Source organism: Parasteatoda tepidariorum, chromosome 8, assembly GCF_043381705.1.
Source record: "Parasteatoda tepidariorum isolate YZ-2023 chromosome 8, CAS_Ptep_4.0, whole genome shotgun sequence".
Taxonomy (NCBI): domain Eukaryota; kingdom Metazoa; phylum Arthropoda; class Arachnida; order Araneae; family Theridiidae; genus Parasteatoda; species Parasteatoda tepidariorum.
Window position 1 is genome coordinate 21,859,339 of NC_092211.1, and position 27,975 is coordinate 21,887,313.

General features: G+C 28.1%; 1 protein-coding gene across 1 annotated transcript in view; it reads right to left on the reverse strand.

Annotated features, from left to right (window-relative positions):
- Positions 1-27,975, reverse strand: part of LOC107448720 (cell adhesion molecule Dscam1-like) — a 92,864-nt gene that overhangs the window by 61,507 nt on the left and 3,382 nt on the right. Inside the window, exons 2-3 of the mRNA XM_043050148.2 lie at positions 15,894-16,214; positions 1,546-1,707 (exon numbers count right to left, since the gene is read on the reverse strand). Coding sequence (XP_042906082.2) covers positions 1,546-1,707; positions 15,894-16,214 — 483 coding nt within the window. The remainder of the gene's footprint in view (positions 1-1,545; positions 1,708-15,893; positions 16,215-27,975) is intronic.

Genomic DNA, 27,975 nt, shown 5'->3' on the forward strand with positions numbered 1-27,975 from the left:
GGTAGAAATTACCCAGTACTGGCATGCGAATCTTGCTGTTGAAGTTGATATTTGTACTTGTAGAAAGTGGGAAGTAATTTTCTCCCAGGGATCAATTAATTATCCCAGATGTTTGATCAACACTGTGAGTAAATTAAGGATAATTGGTGGAGAAATCCAAAATTGAATCCTAACTTATTGCGTCCCAGAAGTTCAGTGCTAAGCTTTTATTATATCTTATCCGAGTAGAAGTAGAAATCTTAGTTATGTTATCATAAATGATACTTGAAAACACCTGTACTCTATGCACTATACACTTTCTAATTCTCGTTCTTTAATCCATGTTTTTTTCACGCTAAATCGACTGAAGCCAATCCGAAACGATTGGACTAATAATTTCGAAGTTATAAGGATTTCATGTGCAAAAACGTATATTTTTGTGCATGTACTGGCTGCATGCACGTTGCTGATCATGCTATATAAACATGTGACAAACTGCTTACCATGTATTTTTTTCATGCTTAATCGTATGAGAGTATGTATGAGAGTCCATGGAACAATTTTAGAATTTAGTTACAAGAAGTTCCATCCTTAAAACTAATAATTGTAATACTTACATATGTATAGAATTTGCAGTACAATCCAGAAATCATCTGAAAACTTGAAGTATATTTTCCGATGTAATTTCTCATGATGAATTGAATGAGACTAATTCGGAGATGACAGGATTGATAGTTTGGAAGTTATAAGCGTTCGTGAACAAAATTATGTTACTTGCACTCATTTATGCAATGCGGACGTATGACGTATTTAGTTTTATGCATATTTTTACTTATAATCAAATGACTCCAAACATGAAATAAAAGTGTTAATATTTCAAAAACTAAATATAATAATTCTTAATACTAATTCTTAATTAGACTAATTTTGAGGAAAATCCTTATTACTTCAAAACTTTTAATCTTGTGGCAAAGCATTCAAAATGTAAAGTGTTTTAAGTCATCTCAAAAGAAGTACTTTCATCATTCTATATATTATTTATATCTCTCTTTTAAATCACCCTGATTTTTCTCAAAAAAAGAGAAAAAAACGAGAGTAGAGTAGAGAAGTTATAATGTAACATTTGTAATAACATAGCAAAGCATTTTGTCAAAAAATAGTATTTTTTTCCGAAGAAACACTTATTTTTGCTATAATTACTGAACAATCTAGATTATAAATCTAGGTAATAGTTATTTGTGCTATACCGTTTCATAAAGTAAGATAATGTATTTTTGTACATAGCTTGTTCATCGTATTCTCACCTTCATTTTATTTTATACTTTAAGATTTCTAATACTTAAAAACTTCTTGAAAGAAAATTATCTTTATTCAAACTCAAGATTCCAAATTAATTGTTATTCCAAAGCATTATAAATTGACACAGTTGCATATTCTTCAGTTTTGTTCAACGGATGTAATGTGGATTGTTAAAAGAAAAACGTTGCGAAATAAAAAATCTCTTACATAGCTTAACACAGTTGGATAAAATATGCAAAAAAACAACAATATAATTCGCACTGTTACCACTTATAATTCCTGAAGTGATCAAAAAGCCGTCTATTCTTTCCCATGATGTTACCCGAACATAATCACTAGCAAAGCTTGGAATAGGACAACGTAGAACTCCCATGTTGCCTTTTAAGACAAACTCATCAAAAAGGCGTATCTCATAGTGTTGAAGTACCACTGTAATATAAATATGCAGAAAAATTAGATGACACAATTAAAATCATTGTTATGATAAACTAGTCAAAATAGTAAGATTATTAAATAAAGGCAAAATTGTAAGCTTACAAAAATTTATTAAGTATATATAAACTTAAAAAAATTAAAAAACTAATGAACATTTTAAAAAGAATAATGAGCTAGAAAACAAATAACTAAAAGACATAATCTAGAAAAAATAAGAAAAAATAGCGTATTAGTAAAATAGCGTAAAGTTTAGGAAAGGTCTCCGAAGTCAAGTAAGCTGATGGAATTATTTTAGAAATTAGAGTTACTTAGAGTTGATTTACGGTCAAAAAGACTCCTCTAGTTAATAAGTTATTGAGTTAAACCAGTTTTTTCCAGACTTTGGACATATTTACAAATTTCTCCCTGTCTGAGCTGAGCAGTATTGCCCACCAAACGCCTCGAAGCTTGGTAGCTTATTTGAATTCCACCAACACCCTGGATGCATGCTATCTTTTTTTGTCTCTGTCATTCTACTTAATAAAGACTTATAAGCTTTAAGCAAGCGTATGTTATACCAATAACTATAAAGAGATTATAAAAATATACTAGTCCTCAAATCATAAACGTTATCCAAAATTATACAGGTATCATTAAAATTACGAAACTGTTAGATAAAATAACTAAATTTTACCATCTACCAAACAGGATGACAATAAAACCATGTTTTAACCAAATCATACCAATAAAACCTTACCAAATGTTATTAAAGCTCTAGGGTAGAAATTACCATGCTTTTTTGTGCTTGCATTGAGTTAACAAATGCTTTTAATTTGCTCATATTCTGGCAAGTCTGACCATACTTTTTGTTTCAGTGCAAAATACTAACCCATATTCCTGAAAAACATGTTTTATAAATGCGAAACTATTTAAATGGAGAGTAAACATTATATAAAATCAGACAATGTTTGTAAACTTTAAACTGTGGTTATTTGGTTTCTCTGAATGAGAGTACAAAATTAGGTAATTCTCGTGAAAAATAAATTTATTAAACAACGTTATAGAATGTTTTTTTGTAATTTATTGCAATAATCATACGTAATAAACAAGAAATAGAGGAATTAGGTTTTGATTTTTGTTAGGTTTTAATTGACTTTAATTACTAAAATAGTGATTCTTTATAACATATTATTTCGTTTAACTTGAGTATTTTGCAGTTTCCATTTTTTTTAATGTAATGTGGGCTTTTAGAAATATTTCAGTGTTTTGAACATTTTAAATTTGCTTAAATCTTAATTTAGTTTCAAGATATAACCATTTTATATTTTTAAATAAGGCTCATTAAAATTAATTATACAATAATGTGTGCGATTTAATGTAGCTAAAGCTTGACTTAATTTATCCCCTTATTAAGTTTGTGCAATGCTGACCACACAGCCACTATGATGCCGTTGGTTACGAAATCCTACCGTTTAAACTTCCATTAAACCTTGGCTATTTTGGGAATAATTTACATTGTTATAGTTGCTGCAAAAATGAAGAATTCTATATTTCAGTTTTGATTAAATCCCCCCCCCCCCCAGATTGTGTTGTAAACATTATTTTTTTTAAAACATGAAATGGTTAAAACGTAGGGCTGTTATGAAAATTAATTTAAATTTATGATCAAGAAATTTTCAGTTCTTCTTATATCTTTTTCATAAATGTTTTAATTGTAAGAAAGGGTGAAAAAGATAGGCTCTCCTTTCTGAAAAGAGTTTAAGTTTTTTTGAAAATAAAACTCCGAGTACCTTTCGTGACTCTAACAAAGTACAAAAAGAACTAATGTTACTCACTGAATCTAAGCTCCTGCACAAAAAATGGTTTCGTTTTAATAACGCCCAGAAGAAAGAAGAACAGGAAAAAAAATCTCACTAGGATATTTTTTTCCTTGAGAAGAATTCTTCAAAGTAATTTTGGAATAAGAGAGTTTCTTCCGTGTTTGCAGAAAAAATACAAAAGGTTCGTTTACAGGAACTTTTAATATGTTGTAGATATTGTGTTGATTTTGATCTCGGAACTTCTTATGAGCAATCTAAAGTACTGTTTATTTCGACCAACTAAAGTTTTCTTAATATATTGCAGATATTAAGTTTAGAAGTTTGAATAGAGTTACAACTTGTTTTCTTTTTTAATGAAATATTTTCTTGAGAAAAAGGATTTTCTGAAATGGCAGTTGTTGAAAAGTATGGTTGACTGTTTTCAATGGAAATATCAAAAGTAATATAATTAATTCCGTTATAATAAATAATTAATTATATATGTATGATAATTTCTGAATTAAGTTTTTTAGGCAAACATTTTTGTATGTGATGTTTATAATTTTTCAGCTTGCTTTAAAACAAATAATTTTTGAACAATTTTATTAAATTTTACGATCACAGGCAAATTGAAAAAAGAATTTGAAATCAATAATATTTTTTTATGTTGATTAAAGAATGAATTTAGAAATTAACTAAATAATAACACCAAAACTAAAATAATAGCACTTAGCATAATTTTTTAAAAAGAATATTTTAATCTCCTTCTTTCTTGTCTTTCTTCAAATGTATAAAACAGAGTTCAGAGTCAGTTAATAAAATTTTATATTTTTATCATCAAAATTGAATTCTTTTACAGCAGAATTTCATGTAATCAGCAAGTTAAACAAAAACTATCTTAAAACTTCATAATTTGTTTTTGAAAAAAAAACAACCTTTTAAAGTATTTTCGTGCAAAGAGAATTTCTTGCACGAACTATTAAAATACTGTTGATATTATGTTGACTTTGCTTTAATTGTAGTAATAGTTATGAAAAAAAAATTATTATCACACTTTTTTTCCCATTTTTTTCAGTAAGTTTCCGTTAGTGATTATATCTACGTAAAATAAAATAAAATCTGAATTTAGGAAATTAATACCTGGTATATTCTTATAACACAATCAGATTGAGTCCTAGTACTTAAAAATCTGATCATTAGGGAGCGAAAGTTATTCAGAGTGATAATTTTGTAGCAAGGGCTGAAACCATTCAGAGACTTTTATAAACCGAATTTAATTACTAACCCTCAAACGTTTTTTTTTAATCGAAATAAATGGGTCTTATTTTGTCATTTTTAAGGTATCCGACTACGCTCAGACCAACATTTTTGAAAAATCAATATTTTTCACAATATTATTGTAGTTTATATTGTAATATCAAGGTAAATAATCACGTTGAATTAATTAAAATGTATAAGCACAAGAATATGTTTACTTAAAGTGATATTTTTAGATAATTTTAATGTGAATAACTAATGCAAATAACTTAGATAATTTTAATGAAAATAACTTTTAAAAAAAATAACCAACGGAAAACACTCGACTCAAAAAACTTTCAAAAAACGTACAAAAGCGTATGGAATTGTACTTACAGTAATAAAATTTTCTGAGCAGCGTATAACCATTTGAAATGTTTTGAACCTCAACTTAAATGATATCATAAAATTCATGTAAATTAATGTGTGTTAAGCCTATTTCTCTTTCATTTCTTTTCTCCATTATTTATAACAAAATATGTCCTAAAACAAAAAAAATAAAAGAGTTCTGAAGGTCTGCTGCATAACAAAAAACATTCCTTGAAAGCTTGAAGACAAATTTATAATAATTATTTGATTTAACTTTCTCTCGTAGAAAAAAAAATTTAATTTTGAGAAATTGTAATTATAGTTTAAAATTACATTTTAGTTGAAAATGTTGAATGTTTGGCAGCTGCAAGCTACTATATTTCATAGGTGGCACATTTGCTTTGCTTTATTTTCATATTTAATGCCTGGAGTTTTCTGCAGGGATATTTTAAAGTAGTTAGTGAATACCGTAACGAATTTAAAACCAATTTAGCATTCAACAGGAGAACAATTTTTGATAAGACAATCTTATAATATTTCAACGCTTTAATATGCATGTAAAAAAATCTAAATATAATTTTTTCAATATTTAGGCAAAAAATAAAACTATTTTTCTGTAATAACGAATTAAAGATACCATAATTCCGAACATACTAAACATTTTATGTGTTACCAACAAAAAATAATAACAAACCTTCTTAAAATATAATTCAGATTATCAGCGGAGAGTCTAGGAGCGCTTTTAGGAAGCAAATTATTCAGACAAAACTTCACACAAATAGAAATGGAACCAGAATTATTACCTACATCATTTTTTGTAATTTCTTGTAAGACCATCGATTATTTTGTGTTTCTTATTTGACCGTCTATTATTGATTGCTATAAACTAAAATTCTGAATCACATTCAAACAGTTTTGAAAACTAGAGGAATCGAACATCATTTTAAGATAGTAAGACAAAAACGTGATTTTTTTGTCAAAATACTCGTTTTAAGTTAGTCGGATAACTTAAACGAATCTTGAAAGTTGCTATGATTAATTATGGTTGTGGTTAGTATTGCCAAATATAAATAATGAGGACAAAAAAAAAGAAATATTTGAATAGTGTCTGGTCATATGATCAAATTTACACTAAGTTAGCAATATTTAAGAGACTATTTAATTTGTTAATTGTGTAGACGTATAAAGTCAAGCACAAAAACGTACTTTATTTGAATAAATATAACTCATTTTTAGAAAAATTGGATTCTTGACCCTAGTAGTATGATGATTGTTGCAATAAGGTAAATATGATAACAATAGACAAATCAAATGAGAGGTCAAATGCTCTGACTTCGTATTGTTAATTCTATTTTTCGCGTATTACGCCAAATCTTTCAAGATATATGGTGAATAAAAAAACTTTTTTTTTAAAATTGTAAAACTTGTTTTCCAATTAACGTAAAAAAATCCCATCTAAAGGAACTAACTTACTAGAGTTATTATTTTTTTATTATTCTAATTAAAATTAAAAGTCAAATAAAATTTTAAACAATAAGTTATGCTGAATTTAGGTAGGTACTTTATTTACGTCGAACTAGAGCTGCATAATGGGCTATTGACGATGATCTGAGAAACATCCCTGAAGATGATCCAATGACATGCCATTACAATTTTGTGAGGCTATTTCCTAAATTTGGACATAAATCTGAAGGGGAAGGAAATTTTCTCCAGTTCCCTATACCCATGATACTGCGCAGTGACGGACTACATGAATTTTGATTCCACAGATTTTACAAGCACGAAAATCGCATGAATTCGGTGGGTTTTAGTGAAGATATTAGAAACTTAGAAACCATGACCCTCCGTACGTTATTTTGAAAAATTATTCAGTTTTAAATAACAAAATAAGAAATTTCTAATGTTTCATTTAAATTCAAATCTCGATTTCGAAACTTCAAACCCTTTATTCAATTTTCGTTCAAGTTTTTCTCATTTGGAATGATAAAGTTTAAACTTAAATAAGCATGTTGCAGATTGCAGTTAAAAAAATTTATTTCTAATTTGTTTTTAAAATTAATTTATCAAATCAGCTCACAAAAAATTACTAAATTAACTTGGAAAATCATAATATGAAGAGAATTTATGATGGATAAACGAGTTTAAGAACTATGCGTATTTCATTTTTTAATTTTATTTAAAATTTTAATTACTTAAAAATTTCAAATACAAAAAAATAACATAGAAAATGCACAGAAAAAGTTTTTAAAAACTTTTTCCCACTATTATAACAGAACTACTGGAACCATGTCTTTTGAAATGCGCCTATGGCTAAATCCGTCAAATACGAATCCAAGTATTTTAAAAAAGCTTTTTTTAGTTAGAGAAATGCACCTGTATAGCATCTGGTTTCAAAACTTAACGTTTCACCTTCACAATTAATTAGCATATTCAAGCTAGGGCCCTCAAACAATGATAATTCCATGTTGAGGCGTAAAAATCTTATAAGTAGATTACGCTTATTGCTTTATTATTTTTATGTAATAAGTAGATTATGGAGCTCATTATTTTTATTTAACAATTTGTACAGAGTTCAAAATAAAAATAAAAAACGAACCTCCCTGAATAAGCTTTGATCTAACGATTTTCAAATTCTTAGACTAAATTTCAATGGCTTGTGCGGTTGACCTCATATAAGCTAATTGTATAATGCATACGGTATGTATAAGTTACGAAGTCAAGTACAAAAGCACTCTTTCTCAGAAAAAAACATACCTTTTCTTTAAAAGGATTCTGATCTTACCCCCCGAAATACTCTGGGGGTATGGTCCCAAACCCGGTAACCGCAATCTGGGAAACATGATCCCAATAATTTGAGCCAAGCAGCTGTCCGCTGTTTGGACCCCTTAATATTAATTTCACTTCTTGCGTCTTTCGCTATATCTTAATAAAATTTTAAGGAAATTGAAAAATTTCTGCACGCAATTATAAAATTTGTTTTTCAAAGATAATTCAATGCAAAAATAACTTTTAGTAAATATTTATTACTTTTTATTAATTATTTAATAATAGTTATGAACATTTTTGAATTGTAAAGTATGAAATTTTACAACATTCTAAAAAATGTAGTTTTACGTGGCAAAATGCAAAATTTGAGCTAAACTTATTTATTAACTTCACAGAAATATTTTTTTTCAAAAAAAAAGTAATATTTCTTTTGAAAGTAGACTCTTAAGTTTTACCCACAAACCATTAAAATTAAATCCTTGAACGTGAAGATCCGATCATTAGATCAAAAGTTATTCAGCAAAGGACTTTTGTGTACTGTACATGTGCTCTATTTCGAATATTCTTAAAAAAAACTGAAAATTTACTTAATTAATTGCATTAAAAGTGAACTCATACAAAAGAAAATTACAAGTTTTGTTGTTAAATTGAATTATTCAAATAAGCAAATCAATAAATTATATTGAGAGGAATAACCCAATTTTTTCTGAAAAATTGAACACAAATTAGTGTAGAAAAAAATTTATTGCGATGCTTCGATCTAAAGCTTAAGGGGATATTTTTTTCCCTCAATGATTACAGTTTCCTATTTTTACCAAATCAAGTTGAATATTTTTTTTTCTAAAAAAAAGAGCCGGCCTTGATGTAAAGCAGAATAGAAAACTTGTCGGTCGACAAATTATTCAACGAAAAGAATGGTGAATAGTGAAGGATAAAAGCTCTCCGAGCATCAAAGAAACCGACAATACCAAAGGAAAAGAATTTTCTTTCAGTAACTTCATGAATAAGTAAAAAAAGTGAATGCATTTACTGAAACAGCTGAATTGGATAACTACAGAAAACAAAATTGGGAAACTTTCTCCTTATCTACTTTCTCGAAAGAGAAAATTGCGATGTCTTTATACTATTCCCTATAACTGAAATCTCCTAAAAATAGCATTTTTGGCGCATAAAGGAATATCATATTGTTTTGTGCAGTTGTTAATATTATCAGTTTGTAATTTGGGAATATTCGGTTTATGATGTAATAGAGTACGATACATTGTTTCAAAAATGTAAGTGCTTTTTTCTGAAAAAATAAACCACTCCATAATTTCAATAACTGAAAAAAAAACATTAATAATTTTCTTTTAAATGGTAAAAAAATCAATTTTGATGTTGTTGTTATTGTTGTTGTTAATTTACGTCGCACTAGAGCTGCACAATGGGCTATTGGCTGCGGTATGGGAAATATCTCGGGGGATGATCCGAAGACATGCCATCACAATTTTGATCCTCTGCGGAGGGAATGGCACCCCCGCTTCGGTAGCCCGACGACCTGCAGTTTTGATCTCAATGTACTTATGCAGAAAACAGAAAGAATTGCTAATTGCAATTTGCTAAAGAAAGTTTTTCACATTTGTTTGAGCAGTTTTTAATGTTATTCCGAAATGTGGGCGCATTCTGTTCATGCCATAACAAATTACGAGACATTGCCTCAAGAAACTAACTAATTTTTCTACATGAAAATTTTACGTAGTTTTCGGTTTTTAAAAATAAAACTATTAGTAAGAAAAGCAAATGGTAAAAAAGTACTATTTTACTTCAAACATAGTCCCTTAAGTTGCGTTTTAAGTTTATGAAATCGAAGATCAGTAAAATGTAAGCACCCCATTTACTTTTTGAGAAATAATGCGTGTAGCTTGTTTGAAAAATTATTTCCTACATTTTTGTTGCTTCCTTTGCTAGCTTCTAATGATAAATAAGTAAATTCTTTTTTGTAAGTAAGATCTTACTTTTGTTTAGTTCCAAGACGCAAAACAGAAATCAGTGAATCACCCATGTTTCACTGTTTCTTCAAAGTTTCAAATACCGAAAAGAAATTTTCAAAATATAAAAATGAAAAAAAAATATTAGAAAATAATTTAGGGATAATTTATTCTGAAATTCTTCCACTAATTTGATTGCATTTTGGTATTTTCCGATTTATTTCAACGTTTGAAACTTCATAGCTTAATCTAGGTTTGCTTAAACTCACTAATTCTGCACTTTAAATTACTTATGGAATTAAAATCGAATTTGAGATTTAAAGTTTCTTCTACGGTATGGCATTCTCGTAAGCATCTCCTCAGAAACGCGTTTTGGAACTGAAATACATTTCGTTTTGTGCATAAGATTTATTTAAGTCTCTTCAATTCAATGACAAAAGGTATGACTTTGGGAATATATGATCATCATTGCGCACAATCCTCCTTTACTTCTCATACAAGCTGCTACCCATTCATCTGAAACTGAAGGACTGAGTCTCCACTGAGAATAATGATCTAGTCCTTTTAAATGACCGTTCAGTGACTTTAAACACTAAGCAATCGTTTCAAAATACTTTATTTAAATATAACACCCACAAGATTTGATATATGTCAACGCTTAAGTATCAAAATTTAACACAGCACTAAAAACATTAAAACATTTTTTTATTGATAATATGTGATTTAAAAGAAAAACTCTTGAAGAAAAAAGCTTTATTTTTTCACTCTCATAAATCAAACTCGTACTTTTGACAAATCAGTAAACATTGAGCTATATTTTGCTAATTTTAAGAGTCCTTTCGTCACTAAATCATGCGATTTGTGACGAAACTCCAACTCTAAAGCAAATGTCGAAAATTTCTCCTCAACTAGGAAACTTATTGCAGTGCATTATGATAGATTAGTGGTCGAGGATTTTAGTTCATAAAAGGATGATCCGTAGGTTCGAGTCACGCATTGGGCATGGCCCATGAAATCAACAGCATTAAGCAATGGACAATCATAAATTAATAATGCCACCGATTATATTCCAAGAGACACTATGAGTGCCGCATTGGAATTTATTTATTTTTTAGAAATGTAGAGTGACGAAATTTTTCTTTTATTTTGACGAAACTCATTTCCTCGAAGAAGTGCCGATATTTATTTCGTTACTTTGACAAAATCTTTGCTCAGAGCATATACCAGGAAACGATTTCAACGAAAATGAAGAAAATTTCGTGATATTTGAGAATCCATTTTTTACAGTGTTTAAATGAAAACACCTAGATTAAAGCATAGTATAAAGTTATTTTAAAAGTTTTATTAAGCTTTTTATTTGATAACATAAATTAAACGCATCTTTTGTTAATGTTCTTAAAGGGTATTCCCTGTACTCAAAAAGTTGCGTTAGTATTTTTTTTTTAATTTAGGAAGTGTAGTTTTAGGATATACTTACCTAGTGCCCTTTAAAATTATGCATTGATAAAAGTATTAAACTTGTTTCAAAACGTGAATTAAGCATTTATCTTACTAAGAAAATAACTTAGAATTCGTTATACACCGTCAAATAGTCTTTCTTTCCTCATATTTTTACCTAAAAAGCATAAAATGGGTACATGTGTACCCAATCTCCATCTTAAAGAATAAATTAAGGAATATTTTCAAATATTTAAAAATTTCACTCTAAATACTTAAGATCATATTAGTAATAGAAATTTAAAATTGTAGACCAGATTGTAGAAATTTTATACTGCTGTTATGCGCAGCATTATTTAATTGTTTATTTTAATTGAAAAAAACTGAGTGCATTAGTATTCACCGAAAATTTGATGCTAGTTTTAAATTAAAATTCACTAATGCTACGAATACGGACAATCAAAATATTTTCAGTTCTTAATGTATAAGAGCGAATATTAGTTACGTTAGATAGCTGTTAACTTTTTTTTTAATATTTTGGATAAGACAAAAATTTGTTAATATACCTTATTTTCTCTTGGAAATAAAACTTAGAAATTAATGAAATTTCAATTTTATAGCTGAAAGTTTCTATTACTGCTTTTCTTAACTATTACTACTTATAAATTAATTTTTAACTGCAAACTTTGCTTATTTTAGATTAACAATGTAAAACTAACATTAAGAACAAAAAAGTAGAACTAAAATAACAACTCTTTTGTTTATCTGAAATGGCCATAGTATTAATACTTTAAAAAAAACATATTATTATAGTTAAGTCTTAAATATGAAGCTTAAAGTATACCAAAAGAAAAAAAATTATTGCAAGTGTATTTTTAAGAAAAATATCTCCACATTTTAGGTTGCTTTTGTTATGTTTCTATTTTTCAAAAATAATGTTTAGCTGTTTTTCTAAGAAATAAATTAAAGTTCTTATAAAAGCTGTCGTTTAATTTTCTGGAAGCAGACATTTTTTAATCATTCTTTTACATTTATCTTACAAAATACCTTTGCATTTCATTCCTTAAGTACTTTTTTAAGAAAAGTGTTTTCATTTTGGTGTTTTTAATTAAAACTCCAATTTGAGTCTCAGAATTGGAAAGAAATGATGATATGCCGGACACAAAAACGGGGTCTCATTGAATTCTAGAAATTAGAACTAGGATAATACACTTTTAATCTCAACATTCCTACACGTATAATTCAAAATGATAACGAGTCTCGCAGAATAATTTAACACAATCTAATCTTACAGACAAAAAACTATTTTAGTTTTATATTGAACAAGAGAAATACGGATTCTTTTAAAAGTAATTTAGGGATTAAACTGGAATTTTCAATACATTATCATTAAACTAGGCGAGCACACATTCTTTTTATCGTAAGTTTTTCATTTTCATTTTTTCAGTGTTATCGTTTTCTGACGATTTTATTTTAAATTAAAATTCTTAAGAATGAAATGGCGGAAAAGGAGTCAAAACTCTTTTTTCTTGTTAAAGAGTTAAGCTTTGTATTGTAAAATGATTTTTTTAATGCCGTTCAAAAATTTTGTTAATAATTTAATGAAAATAGTTTTCCAAAATTCAAATCAAGAAGCATTTAAAAAAAATAAAATTAAACATCGTACATTCAGTTAAAATATCAATTCAAAGGATGAACGCTGTCATTAATAATAATTAAGTAAAGTTAATTAATTTCGTTTTCAATCAATCTGTTTAGTTGATTTGGAATTGTTTTACACGTCATATTTAAGCTAAACTAACTAGCAATTGGTGATTAATAAAAAAAGTAATAACACCACTTTATTCACGCACTGCACTGCTATAATTTTTATTAAAGGGAAATAGTAGAAGTAAACCCCGATCTCTGCACCATGCTTCCTATCTACCCAGCCACACGTTAACATTTCTAGCTCTGGAGCCATTAAAGACATTGCATTAGAGTTCCTTCCAAACCACTATGAAACAATCAATGAAAATGCAGTCCAATCAGAGACTTAGTCTTTAGCAAGAGGATATGAACCCCAGATAACGCTATAATAGGAAAATACTAAGCCAACAGACTGATTGGGAGACTCTTTCTCTCATATTAAAAGATAACCATTTATACAGTTTATATAAAGAAATTCTTCAAATTCAGTTCCTGTTAGTTTTTGCAGGTTTGATTATTGCGCATCGATTCAACTTTTCAAAAAATAAAATTATATGGGAGGTATCAGAATACACTGCAACTGTGATTTCTGAAACAATAATGAGCTAAACCTAACCTTAGTAATAATAAACCTAACCTTAGCTATTAATAAGCTGAACCTTATTAATGATAAACGTTTTATTCTTCTTTTTTTTAATGGCTGTCATTAGGGGTTTGTCCCATTGGCCACAGAAATGCCAGAACTGCTACTATCTTCTTGTTACCCAGTGGGCACCTGTGACGAAGCCACGTCAGTGGAGCAGCGTCACCCACGTCACACAACCACAAACCCGTTTATAGGGCGGGTCACATTCACATATTCACGCAAAGGAGAAAGGACATAGAACACAGAGAGAGAAAGAAACACCCATGCCCTGAGAAGGATTCGAACCCGCGGCCAATGGCTCCGTAGTCCGACACAATAACCACTCGCCCACCCGGTCGGCATTAATGATAAATGCAAAAATCTAAAATTTAATTTTATGATATCCTGGTTTAATTTAAACGGAATATGTACTTAATTTAGCATCTTATTAAGTTTACAGGAATTTTTCACTATAATAAAATTTAAAACACCTATTTTTTCATGACATACTTGGTCTAATGTTACTACAAAAGGTCTAATGTTACTGCAAGAAGATCATATTACTTTTGGATAGTGCTAATTACAAAAGGTCAAAAGATGTGTAATATAGTGTTACAAAGGAGAATAGCAACAGATTACAACATAACAAATAGCAACACATTCAAAGTAAAGAATTGAATCCATATTATTCTAGTACTATACATAACTTTGTGACTCATTCAAACTAATTTTTTTTTTATTCAGATACCGATACATTATTCTAGTATTAAAAAAAATATATATATATATATATATATATAAATTTTAAGAAAAAAAGCTAGAAGCGTCAAGCACCATCATAACACCTTGTACATTTATGGAACATTATTCAATTATACAAAAAAGAAAAGTGTTTCTTGAATAAACACATTTCTTGAAAAAAAATCTTCATCTTTTAAAATAAATTAAGATTCAAAAGTGTCTTTTTTTCGAATTTGTGACATTTTTTAAGGAAACGAAACTATTGTTATAAAAATTGTCGCATCCATGATCCGAAGAAAAGTATTTTAGTAATAAATACTAGTAACATTTTTGTAATGGTTAAGCTGAACTGTTTTTCTTTTTCTTTAAACATTTTGAGTTATAAACGCTGAGTTTCTTCATTTTTCAAGAGCTTTATTGCGTTTTTCATTATAAATTAAATAAAGATGTCACAGTGTTTATTTCACCATAATTATATTTTTCTCAGAAATCGATATTTAATGTACAACTTTTAAGAAACTATTCCGACTATTTTTTTTACATTCTTTATAACAATTTTTTTCGCATTTTCTTTTAAATTGTTGTACTTGCATTGTTTAATTTTTTCCAGCTTAATATTAATTATATACATTCAAAAAAAGTCAGTACGTAACCTATCACAAAGCTTAAAATTTGTTTTAATTGAAAAAAAAAATTAAGGTTGTTTTTATTTTTTGACGATGAAAAAAAATTCTAGATCAGTTGTCCGGTTATTAAGGTACACCCTTTGAAAAAACTATTTCACTGCATTTTATTTTAAATTGATGTAAATATATTGCTTAATTTGTCCGGGTTAATAACAATAATACACATTCAAAATACATAAAGTCAGTACATAATCTATGATAAAGTTTAAAATTTGTTTTAATTGAAAAAAGTAAATAAAGTTGCTTTTATTTTTTTGTTGAAATTCAGGTTAGGCTGTAAATTAAAATCATTAAGAATATAAATTTTTCAGAAGTATTTCGACCAAATTAAAGTCTAAAAAATTATTTAGATAAATTTTACAAAAAAAAATATTCAAACTAGCTGGAAACAATTAAATAAACGTTAGAAACTAAGTAATTTAAAAGAAAGATTAAACACTAACTGAGTGCGACAGAAAAATTTATTTTATCCTTATGGTATCTGACCGAAAAATAAACTCCCGAAAACGATACTAATTTATTTTTGCTCTGCTTTGAGTATCCTAGCCTTTTTTTTTATTCGAATAAATTACATTTTTAAGACAAATAAAATTCTTTTTCCGAAGTTAATTTTAAATTTATATTCAACTTTAAATTTATAATTTTAGGTACCCTGCTTACCAATTTTAAAATCTAAAATTCTAATTGAAATTTCTTTAAGAAATGTGTCGAAACCAGTCGGATACTTTTAAGATCTTATTTATCTTATAAAAAGCTTATAAAATACATATTAGTTACTTTAAATAATTTGAATACTAGAAAATAGCTATTTATAAACCATTATTCTATAATTTTCAATAGTCTGGAAAAGATAACGGTTTAATCCATTATTTTCATGCCAACTCACCAGCTCTGACATGAACATCTCTGCTGCCAATTACGCCAAATTTATTGGATGCTTCGCATCTATATATGGAAGCATGGACGTCTGCTCTATAGTTTTCACCTGAAAATGGACTTAAAACAAGGGAACCATCATGACGAGTGTATCTTAGACCGGGAACATCTTGTAAAATTTCTCCATCGTGCTTGACCCATCTGATTAGCGGAATTGGTTGCCCACTTGCACTGCAAGGTATCACCGTGCCACTCGAATTGGAAAAGTCGACACGGCTTTGGGGTTCCTGTTTAAATTTTGGAGCTTGGTGTTGGAAATCCATACATAAACCTAAAATAAACAAAGTTTCATCGCTTTTAACATCATATATTATTATTAATAGACTTATCAATGCTTAGTACACATTAGTACAATCCATAAATTCAATTAGTACAATTTTTATCAAATTAACCTTTGGAAAAACACTTGACATTTGCTGGTAATAAATTTTACAATTGTTTCAAGGATCCCAACTTAAGTATGCTAATGCATAAGTATGTAAAATAAAATGTCAAGATTGTAGTTATATGAAATGAGAAATGTGAGAGTTTATATTTGCCGTATTTTTGAATATATTTGTGAGGAAGAAAGAAAAAAATCTAATATTTCTTAAAAAGAAAGAAAAGAGAACTAAGCTAAAATTACAGCACTGAATGTTAATGACACTTCGAGTTAAAAGAAAAATATTAAAAAAAATCCAAGTTAATGAAATCAAAATATAAGGTATTTAAACCATTCTTTTTGTAATTTCCTCATTCATAACGATTTACCCAAAATTCTAGTTTTCACCGTTTCTACAGTTCTTATTGCCACACATTTAGAAAAAAATAAAGAAACTGCTGAATAAATTTAACAGAATAAATGATTTTCATACCAGACTAAGTCATCATGAAAAAATTACAAAAGTTTACAGCACTAGACAAATTTTATCAATCAAAATATCACCATATTTTATTGTTAACATTACTAAACTCACTACCAAAGCTCATCGGCGAAAACTACCTTGCTTTTTTGTGTTCCCATATTGTGGTAGTTTTGACCAAATTTTTTTCTTTGAATGTTCAGCGTTTCTTATCCATAAATAATATTATTAAGATTTTACGTATGCTTATTTTAAACTGATAAAATTTTTTTCAAACAATTCAAACACTTTAAAAAAATTTTTTATGGAAAATTAGATTCTATATTAATTACTGAAATAATAAAATATATTAAATTCTAAATTGACAAAACTATCTTTATAACTATCTTGACTATCTTGAATTAACAAAACTATCTTTGAATTATCTTTGTTCTATATTAAAATCATACATCATGATTTTTTTCATAATCATCAAAATCTTTTTGCTTTAAAAGCAGCCGATCGAAAAATTTTTTTTTTTCAGTTTTTATAAAATATATAAAAAAAAATTAGATTGCAGTTAGGGAAATCGTATTAAGATTTTTGGTATTAAGGTATAATTGTATTAGGGTATAATTTTAATAAGATCAAATTGTCTTAAGCTCTAAATTTTTGAAATAAAATTTTTTTATAAATGCTATTATTAAATTCTTTTTTTTCTCGGAACCATTTAGTCTATTTTGATTTACAAATAATAAATATTATCAATATAAAAATAACAATAAAATACAACGTTTTAGAATTTTGGGAATGTATATTCCAGATTGCAAGTACGAACGTTGCCTTTTTCAATAAGTTTTTAATCTGTAAACTATAGTATTATGTATCATAGTTATTAGTTTAATACCCTGTCTCCATTTGAGTTAAAAATGATTAAGCATGAATAACTTTTAGAGTTTACTGCAATGTGCCATCAATGTACATTTTACTTTATAGGGAGAAGAGTGCATCTTTGCACATTTTAAAGTTTATATTAAGATAACAGTATTTAGATAGAATAAAGGGAATTGAGTTGTTCATATATTGCTATGATTTTAGCTATTACTAAGCAACTTAAACATTTTTTGTTTTTTTTTTCGTTTGAGTCTAAAAAGTATAAAAATAAAGTAGTTCGATGCTTATACAAAAAAATAATTATCCATTACTTTTGATTGAATGTTTGTCAGATATTTAATTAAAAGTTATAGTTTTCAAATATTATTCACAACTTAGCGAAATAATCCCCTATAATAGATTTGTTTTTGATAAAAATTAAAGTAGAAATAAAATGAGGTACATCTGAAAAAAAAAGAAAATGTGACAATTTGTTTGAATGTAAAGTGAGCAATACATCAGAAAATATCTAATTAAAGATTTGATTCTAATTTTTATTACATTTTTAATTTGAAACTAATAAAGTAAAGTTGCTTTAGCTAACTGGTTTTTATAAGCGTTAATCTATTATTCAATTACATATAAATTGCATTTTCATTTACTTATTAATGAATGTATTTACAGATTTTTTTAAAGAAAATGAACCCAATATTTATATTTAAAAATAAAATAAATACTAAAAACTAGCATAAACTTTACTACAGGTAATTAAAAGAAACCCTGGTTTGACCTTATATAAGAATATTAGTAAAGAAAGACGTGAACACTTATGATAAAAGTTATGATTGACCCCAGATACGTTGAATAACATGCGGGTCACTAGTTGTTTCTCGCGCAAGTCAAGCATAATGATAAATGGAAATAAGATAATAGAATAAATGAAAACTATATAAATTTTTCCTAAAAAGGATACTAATAAAATGATGTTTAAGTAACACAGCCAAAAAGAAAGCCTACTTCAAGCTATATATATTATATATCATTAACTGAGAGTGAAATATATTTCTACATTTTTCATACATATATGGATTTCTTCACAAACAAATTATAATTTCTTGTCTAAATTGCTTTAGGATAGGCACCTGCGCAACCATTTTGCATTTATGAAATATTTGTCACTTTTTACCCTCACATGAGTACTATATTAAATTATTTTCTTTAACAGAAATATCCTGTTAAATATTTAGGAAAATCTACAGTCAGATCAAAAATATGAACATAAAAATGCCTAAACCGAAATAAGCTATCAGTTTGAAAGTAATATCTGCAAGGATTTTTGAAATCGTTATATTCTTCTATTCCAAAAATACAAATATTTTCGTAAAAATTGTTTAGAAAATTGTTTTTAAATCCTTTTTCCATTCAAATTTTAAATCTCGAACAAAAGATGAATTCAAATTCATTTTTTCATACGTCTTAAAATAAGAAACGCGAGATAAAATATTGAATTTTACGATAAGATAAAGGAATGGAAACACGGTTTTCTTTCAATATATGAGCAAACCGCTTTGCTAAGTACTCGTATGCAAACCATTAAATTTATGGAACAAAAACAAACGCCTTTAGCTTTATGAAATATTTAATACACGCATCGGTGGAATCAGAATAAAATCTGATGCTCTTATGCTTATCGAATAAAGTTAACGAAAAAAATTAATTTTAATATTTATCATACATTTCTTACCATCTCCCGATTTCATAAAATNATTTAATACACGCATCGGTGGAATCAGAATAAAATCTGATGCTCTTATGCTTATCGCATCAAGTTAACGAAAAAAATTAATTTTAATATTTATCATACATTTCTTACCATCTCCCGATTTCATAAAATCATTATTATACTAATGACTATACGTATACTAGTAGTTATTAGTATTTTATATATTTGTTAAGAAAATTTAGTATATTAGTTTTATTGAAAACAATATGAAATCGTTTTAATAATTTAACACTAGAGCTACCGGAGTGATCTTATTTGACTTTCGTGACTTTTAATAAATTTTTGAGATTTTCAAAAGCATTAAAGAAAATCTTTACTAGAGTATATAATTGGTTTAGAAAATTCCAATTCACCTGGATTGACCATTGCTGTAAAAATGACAGTTATAGAGATTGGAGTGCATTGCTTGAATTAGGCAACCAGTTGTTAAAAGACGGTTATAAAATAAAAAGAATTAAAATTTCTCCTTCATTGCGTATCTTTATTGCATTCGAGCAAGAACATGACTAGGTCAACACTGTAAGATTTTTTTAACAAAAGAAATCCTCTTCCTGCTCGTTGCTTCTCTCCAAGTATCAATTGCTTTTATTCAGATTGATTTTAGATATGAGCTCGCAAACGGCTTAGAAATAAATAATTAACCTCTGAAATAAGGAAAATATTTTGTGAAAAAATTTTAATTTGCATTTTATAGCAAGGAAAACTGGAAAAAAAAGTTAGCAGATCATGCCATTAAATTTATTCAGTACTTGTAAAAAAAGACTATGAAATTTGGATTAAACTTCTGGTTCATTGCTAAACTTTTTATCAACTATTTTTTTGATCAGTTTTATATTTCTAGGATAAGACAAGGACAGAATTTGCCTTTTGAACATTCCATCACCTTTCTTTGTAGGAAATAAATTTCCCAACGGATTTTTTTTTGTCTTTAAAACTTGTTTACTCTTTATGGGCAAAAAAAGATTTCAATAGTTGTTACATTACTGCTAAATTATAGAAAAATTAACCCAATAAGCAATCTTTCCTCAAGTTCACATTTTTTTCTTAATATTTTAGCACGTGATAAAAAGAAAACTATTATTATACATCGATAAAAACTGAAAATAAATTTCTACATCTCGAGTACTATACATAACTGTGGAAGTTTTAATAAAGTTCACAATTCAAAAAATCTCCTTGAAAATGTCAATTTTTTTCAACGAGTCAGTTTTTTTAGCTCCATCATATATGATGATTGAAAACAACACGAATGATTTCTAAAATATGACCAATTTTAGTTTTGACAACTATACTTTTTCTAAGTTTGAAAATGTTCCTGATTTTTTTTAAATAGTGTAACTCTTCATACATTTCTTGATAATGCTATATTTTCAGCTTTGCCAACGAAATGTGACTGCTATAAAGAAACTATCCACCCCACCCACCACCATTATTTCTTGAACTACAAGTAAAAAACGCTGTCACAAAACAAGACTGTTCATCATGCCTAAGACTTTTTTCGTGGAATATGCTTGAATCTTCACTAGTAACTTTATTTCAAATCATGCGTTAATGTCCACAATAGTACGTAACTATTTTAATATGTTATTATTTTTCCCTAAAATGGAATAACTTTTTATATATTATAAATAATACCATTAAGCATACTGCATAGTATTACAATTATCAAAAATAAACTTTTCCTAGCTATTTATAATGATATTTGAATTGATACTCAAATATTTGTGTTCATTTTTACTGCTGTCAAAATGACCACAATAGTCGTTCTAAATCATGTCGTTCTAGTGTTAAATAAACACAAAATTTAACATAAAACCTACGCGAAATTATGTTTGTAATCTTGACTAAGTATGGAATAATTTTTTAATCAAAAACACTTTGAAACACAATGTGTAAAACACAAATCAGGATTGAATTCCTTGTAAAAATAGAATACTTTATGGTGGAACATGATTAAAAAATAATGCGTAGTGGCCTTTTAAATGAAAAAGCTTTAAAATTTTTAGCAATCTTAATGAGGGAGAAAAGTTTTTCTTATTAAAAGCATAGTGGGCTAAGACTCAAATTATTTGTTGGACTCTCATTTTCACGTGGCTCTACATCATCCCGAGATTGTTTAAAAAAATATAGCTTTTACAAAAAATTATTAAACCAAAAAAAAATTTTTTTCAATTTATTTATTATTGTTTCAGATTCATAGACATTTACACGCCAGTGTTTGAAAAATCGAGCATGGTATTTGAAGTTTGAATTTAATGAGTAATTAAAGTCCAAATAATATTATTTGTCATACATTAAAATGTCAATTATGAAATATTTATTTATTTATTTTTAATTTAGATTTCCATTCCCTCAATTATTTGATTTTTTTTAAGAATTTTAGAAATTTGATAAAATTTTTAAATTTTTATACCGCTTTTAGTATAAATTACTAAAAATTAAATTTATACAATGCAACTATAACAGCTTCTGCGGGGATTATGTAACAATCTGTCAGGTAGCAGATTAGAAACTTTTATTTTAAAATTTTAAAGTCAAAATAATATTTTAAAACCTGATGTTCCATTTTTGAAATATTTGCAAATCAAAGGTCCTATTTTTAGAATCAAGTGATACGTTTGTTTATGTTTTGGTAATTTCAGTTAATTGCTATTACTTCACTTATTCAAGATAAATAAACATATGTTTGAATGAAATTCGTTTAGTTTCAACCTTGTTGAATTTGTAGCGGGTTGATAACAGAATAATAGAATCTATTTTTAGATTTCAAGTGATACATTGGTTTATGTTGTGTGGATTTTATTCAAATGGTATTGCGACACTTATTCAAGATAAATAAATAGATGACGAATGTGGCTGAAATGCGTTTAGTTCCAACATCTTTTGAGCTCAATTTGCAGGTGGCTGGTAACAGAATAAGAGAGACAGAATGTTTAGAAAATGGCAAGAAGTACTCTTTCATATTTAGTGTTCTTCACTTTTGTATATAATTTGTTAAAAATATAAAATGCTGAAATGAAATTCTTTCTGCTAAGATGATGACATTCAGCCAGCTATAATGCTTGAGTTATTTGACAGTGATAGAGTTGAAATTTAACATCAAAGGTGCTTTTCAATATGATTCCAGCAACGGTATTCTGTAGATTCTTGCTATTGATGGTGCTTCCTTTCTTACTTTTTTTGTTTTATTCTACTTTTGTGTTAATTTTATTATAATAAACTGAGTTAAGGAAAGGTGTGTCCCTTTTTTTGTTACCTCATTAAAAAATTTTGCTTTCTCTTAGCCCCATGTCTAAGGCCAAATAATGGCCCTGTTAGAAATGTTTTCTGATACAGATTTGGAAATTCTATATATTTGTCTTCTATCGCCTGATGAAACAGGAGTTTTAATTTATAGAAAAAACAGATGCAAATAATCTAGAGCTTGTTATTTTATTCTGTTGCTTATAGAAAATTGATTTAAAAAATATGTCGGAGAAAATGAAGTAAAAAATCAAATCTCAGAGTCAAGCATAAATAAGACACGAAAGATTACTAGCACGACCTGTTGAAGTTAAGACAGCTTCTAGTGTTCAACGATGAGCCATAAACAAAGTCGTTCCATTGCCGATTCCAGATAGTCTGCAAATGCAAGCTATTGAACGTTTTTACTATTTTGAACTTAAAATCCCTTTTTAATCTCTTGCTTATTTTGAAATTCACTATTATGAATAACATACGATTTAAATATTTTTTTTTTATTCTGAAGAAGTTTGTTGATTTGTGTATCAATTTTAAACTACTGTTTAATTATCTGATTGGTAAATTTCATCGAAATTTGAGGGGAGTGGTAGTAAAATCCCTCCTATGAGCGCGATAACTGGCGCAGAAAGCTTGTAGACATGGGAGTGTCAAGTTTTATTTATTATTTGTTGTCATAAAATAATTGTTTTATTGCATTTGATTTTGCAGATGATGGAATTTCTGAACTATTAATAAAACCACTGACCCTTTATTATTACTGGATTGAATGAACACCAATATTCATTCAGGTGTTAGTAGTTATTATAATGTTCACCCATTCTTTTTTTTAATTGAAGTTTTATTTATAGTTATTATTTGGTAATGTAAAGAATTTGGTAATGTAGTAGTCATTTAAATAATACTTTACGTCATGGAATTATTAACCACAAATCTGTTCTCAAATCTATCGTGATATATTCTTAAGAAATTTTAAACTTATTTTTTTAGGAAGGAAATACTTCTTGTGAAACAGGAAATGAGTCTGTATAAATTTTCGCTCTCCCATCTTTTTTTTCTTTTTTTTTCAAAACCCAATATAACGTATGAGGATAATCCCGGAACAAGCACTGGGGCAAAATGGCAATTTTGGTGGAATTTTGAATAGATCTAATCCTCAATTGCATTACATGGAGAGGAAAAAAACGAAACCCTCTCTTGTATAGCCCGTTGGCATGTCTTACACGTGATCCGTATAAAACTGAGGACATTTTTGCCAGCACTACTGTTGCTGCGAACCGGGAACAGAATTCAAACCAAGCAGCCATGGTGTTTGAATCAGAGACAATTCATTGGGTGAAGTTTGCTCTATCCCTAGATCCACATTAACTCGCTAATGGCGAATTTAACATTATGGACTCCGCATTTTAGACATCTATACTGGAGATATTATTAGCAACACACCTTACACTATCGAAATAAAAGGTTTACTTTAATTAAGAGAAATTAAGTTCTTAAGTCGAAATAACATATTTAAGGTTAGCCCCTTATTTAACGTTAAGCGGGTATGCATCTAAAACCATTAAGATGCATCCTTGGAATTATGATACCTTGATCAAAAATTATTCAAGGTCCTTGCGCTTTAATTTTGCTCACTGTACATAAAATAAATCAGGAATCAATACTGAACTTTAGTAACTTTGAATAAAAAATCATATTTTCTTGAAATAGAAACAAATGTTTTATTTTTTGTCGTAAGCAAATCGTTGGAAAAACGTTAAATATATCAATGAAAATTTCTAAAAATATTTGAAGTTCTTAGTGCGTGATAGAGCGCCATAAAACTTACATTATGCTACTTTATTCACTAAGACCACTCCTTAAATGGAAGAGATATAATAAAGAATGAAATAAATCATCTTTGAAACTCGATTATCTACATGATACAGGGATTAGAGGGTTCAATAGTTAGTAATAGCATTGTTAAGTCATTATAGAGCACATTTTCCTTTGAGGATCGAAAACATGCCTAATGATACATTAGTGCTGGTGCATAGTGTAGTTCTAAATGTTTAATCTCTTAAAAAATCCTAATAGTAATGATTTGACAGCAGCAAAAAACATTAAATATCTAAAAAATATTGATTGTGTATTTTATCGTTGTTTCAGAAATTGAAAGACAAAATTATGTTTGGTAATGTGCTTTAAGGAAAAGTAAACAAATAATCGAAGGGACTATTTGAAGATAAAATGAAACTCCCGTTTAAACTCAGATAGCGGCAAACTGACGGATGTTTTTTGAGATAAGATCAGTTAATAATTGAATATATTTTAGAGCATGAAAGTAAAATAGAGATATTATGCTACAAGTAAATTTTTAAGTTTTTACACGAATTTTCCACACAATGCTTGAGGTTTCTTTGTAAATACTGTAATTGGTTTAGTCAGTAAATTAATAAGCAAACTAATATTGAAAAACGGAGCTATTTACAGGTACAAAATAACAGATGCGCAGGGTCTGATTACGAATAGACTAGTGTTTTTAGACTTCATTAGATACTTTTTTAAATTATCTCAGTAAAACATAAATATAATGCGATAAATTTAATTTTTCAAGTTTCGTATATAAATACGAATTTTTCACATAAATACAGAACTTCAAGATTAGTCACTAAGCTTACAGCTCAATAAATATTAAACACGATATTTCTTTTTAAATAGAAGCTAACGTTATTTACTTGTGCAAAGCAGCACGCGTTCAGAGTCTGATTATTGCAAAATTACTGTTATGAGACTTCTTCATATGTTTTATTACGTACAAAAACAGGGGCCTCGATGGCCGAGCGGTATCGCCCACCAAACGCTGCACAAAGCATGAAGGTAGCGGGTTCGAATCCCGCCGTCACCCTGAATGCATTCTTCATGATGTCCTTCTCTGATATGTTCTACTTGTCTTTCTACTTGACAAAGGTTTATAAGTCTAAATTGAGCACACAAGCCTGCAAATGTTGTTGTTGTTGTTCATTTACGTCGCACTAGAGCTGCACAATGAGCTATTGGCGATGGTCTGAGAAACATCCCTGAGGATGATCCGAAGGCATGCCATCAAAATTTTGATTCCTGCAGAGGGGATGGCAACCCCCCTTCGGTAGCCCGATGACCTGCACGCGAAGCCGATCGCTTTACGGTAGAACAGTTTAACGTGGACCAATACCGCACTCCCTCGGTCCCTACGCAGTCTGATCCAAGCGGTCACCCACCCGCACACTGACCGTAGTCAGTGATGCTTGACTTCGGTGATCTGCTGGGAACCGTGTCTCAACGATCAGTCCACTGCGGGACCCTGCAAATGTGTGTAATTTCAATAAAGCAATAAGCATATCAAAACAAAAACGAATCAACTTGCGATTCAAAATATCCTATGAATAAAAATGTGTATTTTCCTTACATTGCTATAGATTTCCATATAAATACAGTGATATAATCCTAATGTTTAAAGATAATAGCTAAATAAATTTCAAACATTAGTTTTTTTTTCTTCCTTTTTATTAAAAGCAGAAATTAATTACAGGTGGAAAGAACATATGTTCAGAGAACGACTACGCACAATAAGTTCTCTGAAATTCCATCATTTTATATGTTTAAAAGTAGACAAGTAAAGTTTACCTATTACGCTTCAAGCTTATTTTTTCACTCTTTATATAAATAAACAATTTCATGTGACCCTTGAAATTTTCAAATAAATATAATGCTTCAAGTTTATTTCCTAAACTAACAGCTAAAGTAATCTGAAATACAGATTTTCTAAGCAAAGAAGACATCGCCATTTCTTTGCTCTAAAAGAAAAAAAATATACAAGAATATGAAAAAATTTACTTAACACATTTAGATTTTTCTCACTTTAAAGTTGAATACGTTTTAGAGTATGCGGATAAAAATATATATCACGTTTCAATTTAATGAAGCAAAAATCTATACTAGTGCTTATCTTTCCACTTGTATAGAAGAAAAAACATCCTAAAACAACTATGAACAGTTCTCGAAACTATTAATAAAACTACTAGTTTTACTTAGTAGTAGAGTTTTATTTTAAGTGATTGTATTTTTACCGGGTATTAAAATTGTACATAAACTGTAAAAATCTTCGTACCAAATTACTTTAAAAAGTACCTGCGATCAGCATGTCAGAACGTTTTAATGTAAAATCCATTTTTACCGAAATATGTTATGAAACAAAAAAAAAACTCGAAAAACAGGAATTTTTACAGTAATTACTATAAAAATCACTGAATAACTCCAATTAAATAAATATTAATGTAAAATTATGGTCAATTATTTTAAGGTAAAAATGGATTCGAGAAATGAATTTTACGAATGATGTACTACGATTTACGATGAAGTCCCGGTATCGTAATTTGAAGCGGAATTGTTCACAGTGTACATTGTACTTGATAAGCAACTTACAACTTTACTTTACAGAATTTTGGAAACTGAAATGAAAAAAGTAAAATAACCATCATCTAAAAAAGCTATTTTTATTAAGATGTGTGCAATTCTTTTAGATATACTATATTACTTTTACACTATAATACTTGTTTGTTTGCCTGCATACACACCATTTGACTTAACATTTCTTTTCATTAATATTATAAGTTTACTCATTATTTTGATTCTAATTGAAATATATACTTGATGTTCATCTTTTTTCGAAGTTATAGGTAAAAGAAACATTAAAGTTTTTATTCATATTTAGAGCATCTTGTCAGGTTTTATGGGCAAACCTAGCTTCTAATAAATTTATGAAAATGCTTCGTACAGCGCTGAATAAAACAAACTGAGTCAGAAAAGACAAATGTTCAGTGTCACATAAAACAAATGCTAACACTTCCAGAATCTGTTTTATTTACTCTAACACGCCTGCTTTTGTTTCAAAATTTACATTATGTGTCTTGCTTTTATAGTGATTTGAGTACATTGTGATGCGTGGTATTCTTAAATAATAAAAATACTTAAAGGTATTACTAAGATAACTACTTTAATTACCATTAGTTTAGAATAAATAATATGAATTAAATATAAATTAAAAAACTATTCATAATATTAGCTCTATATTTAGTATTATATTATGGCTCTTTAGACTCTCAGGGTTAATTCATTATATCTTAAAAAAAACTTATATGATCTACTCATGAGTATTTAAGAAAATGAAATATAAAAAAACATGAAGAAAATTAAGAAAAACAATAAGTTTTATTTATTGCGCCTAAGCTGCAAGCAAATAGAACTCATAAAATAAGCTCAAAATGTAGAGAAAGCAAGGGGAAAATTACAGAATA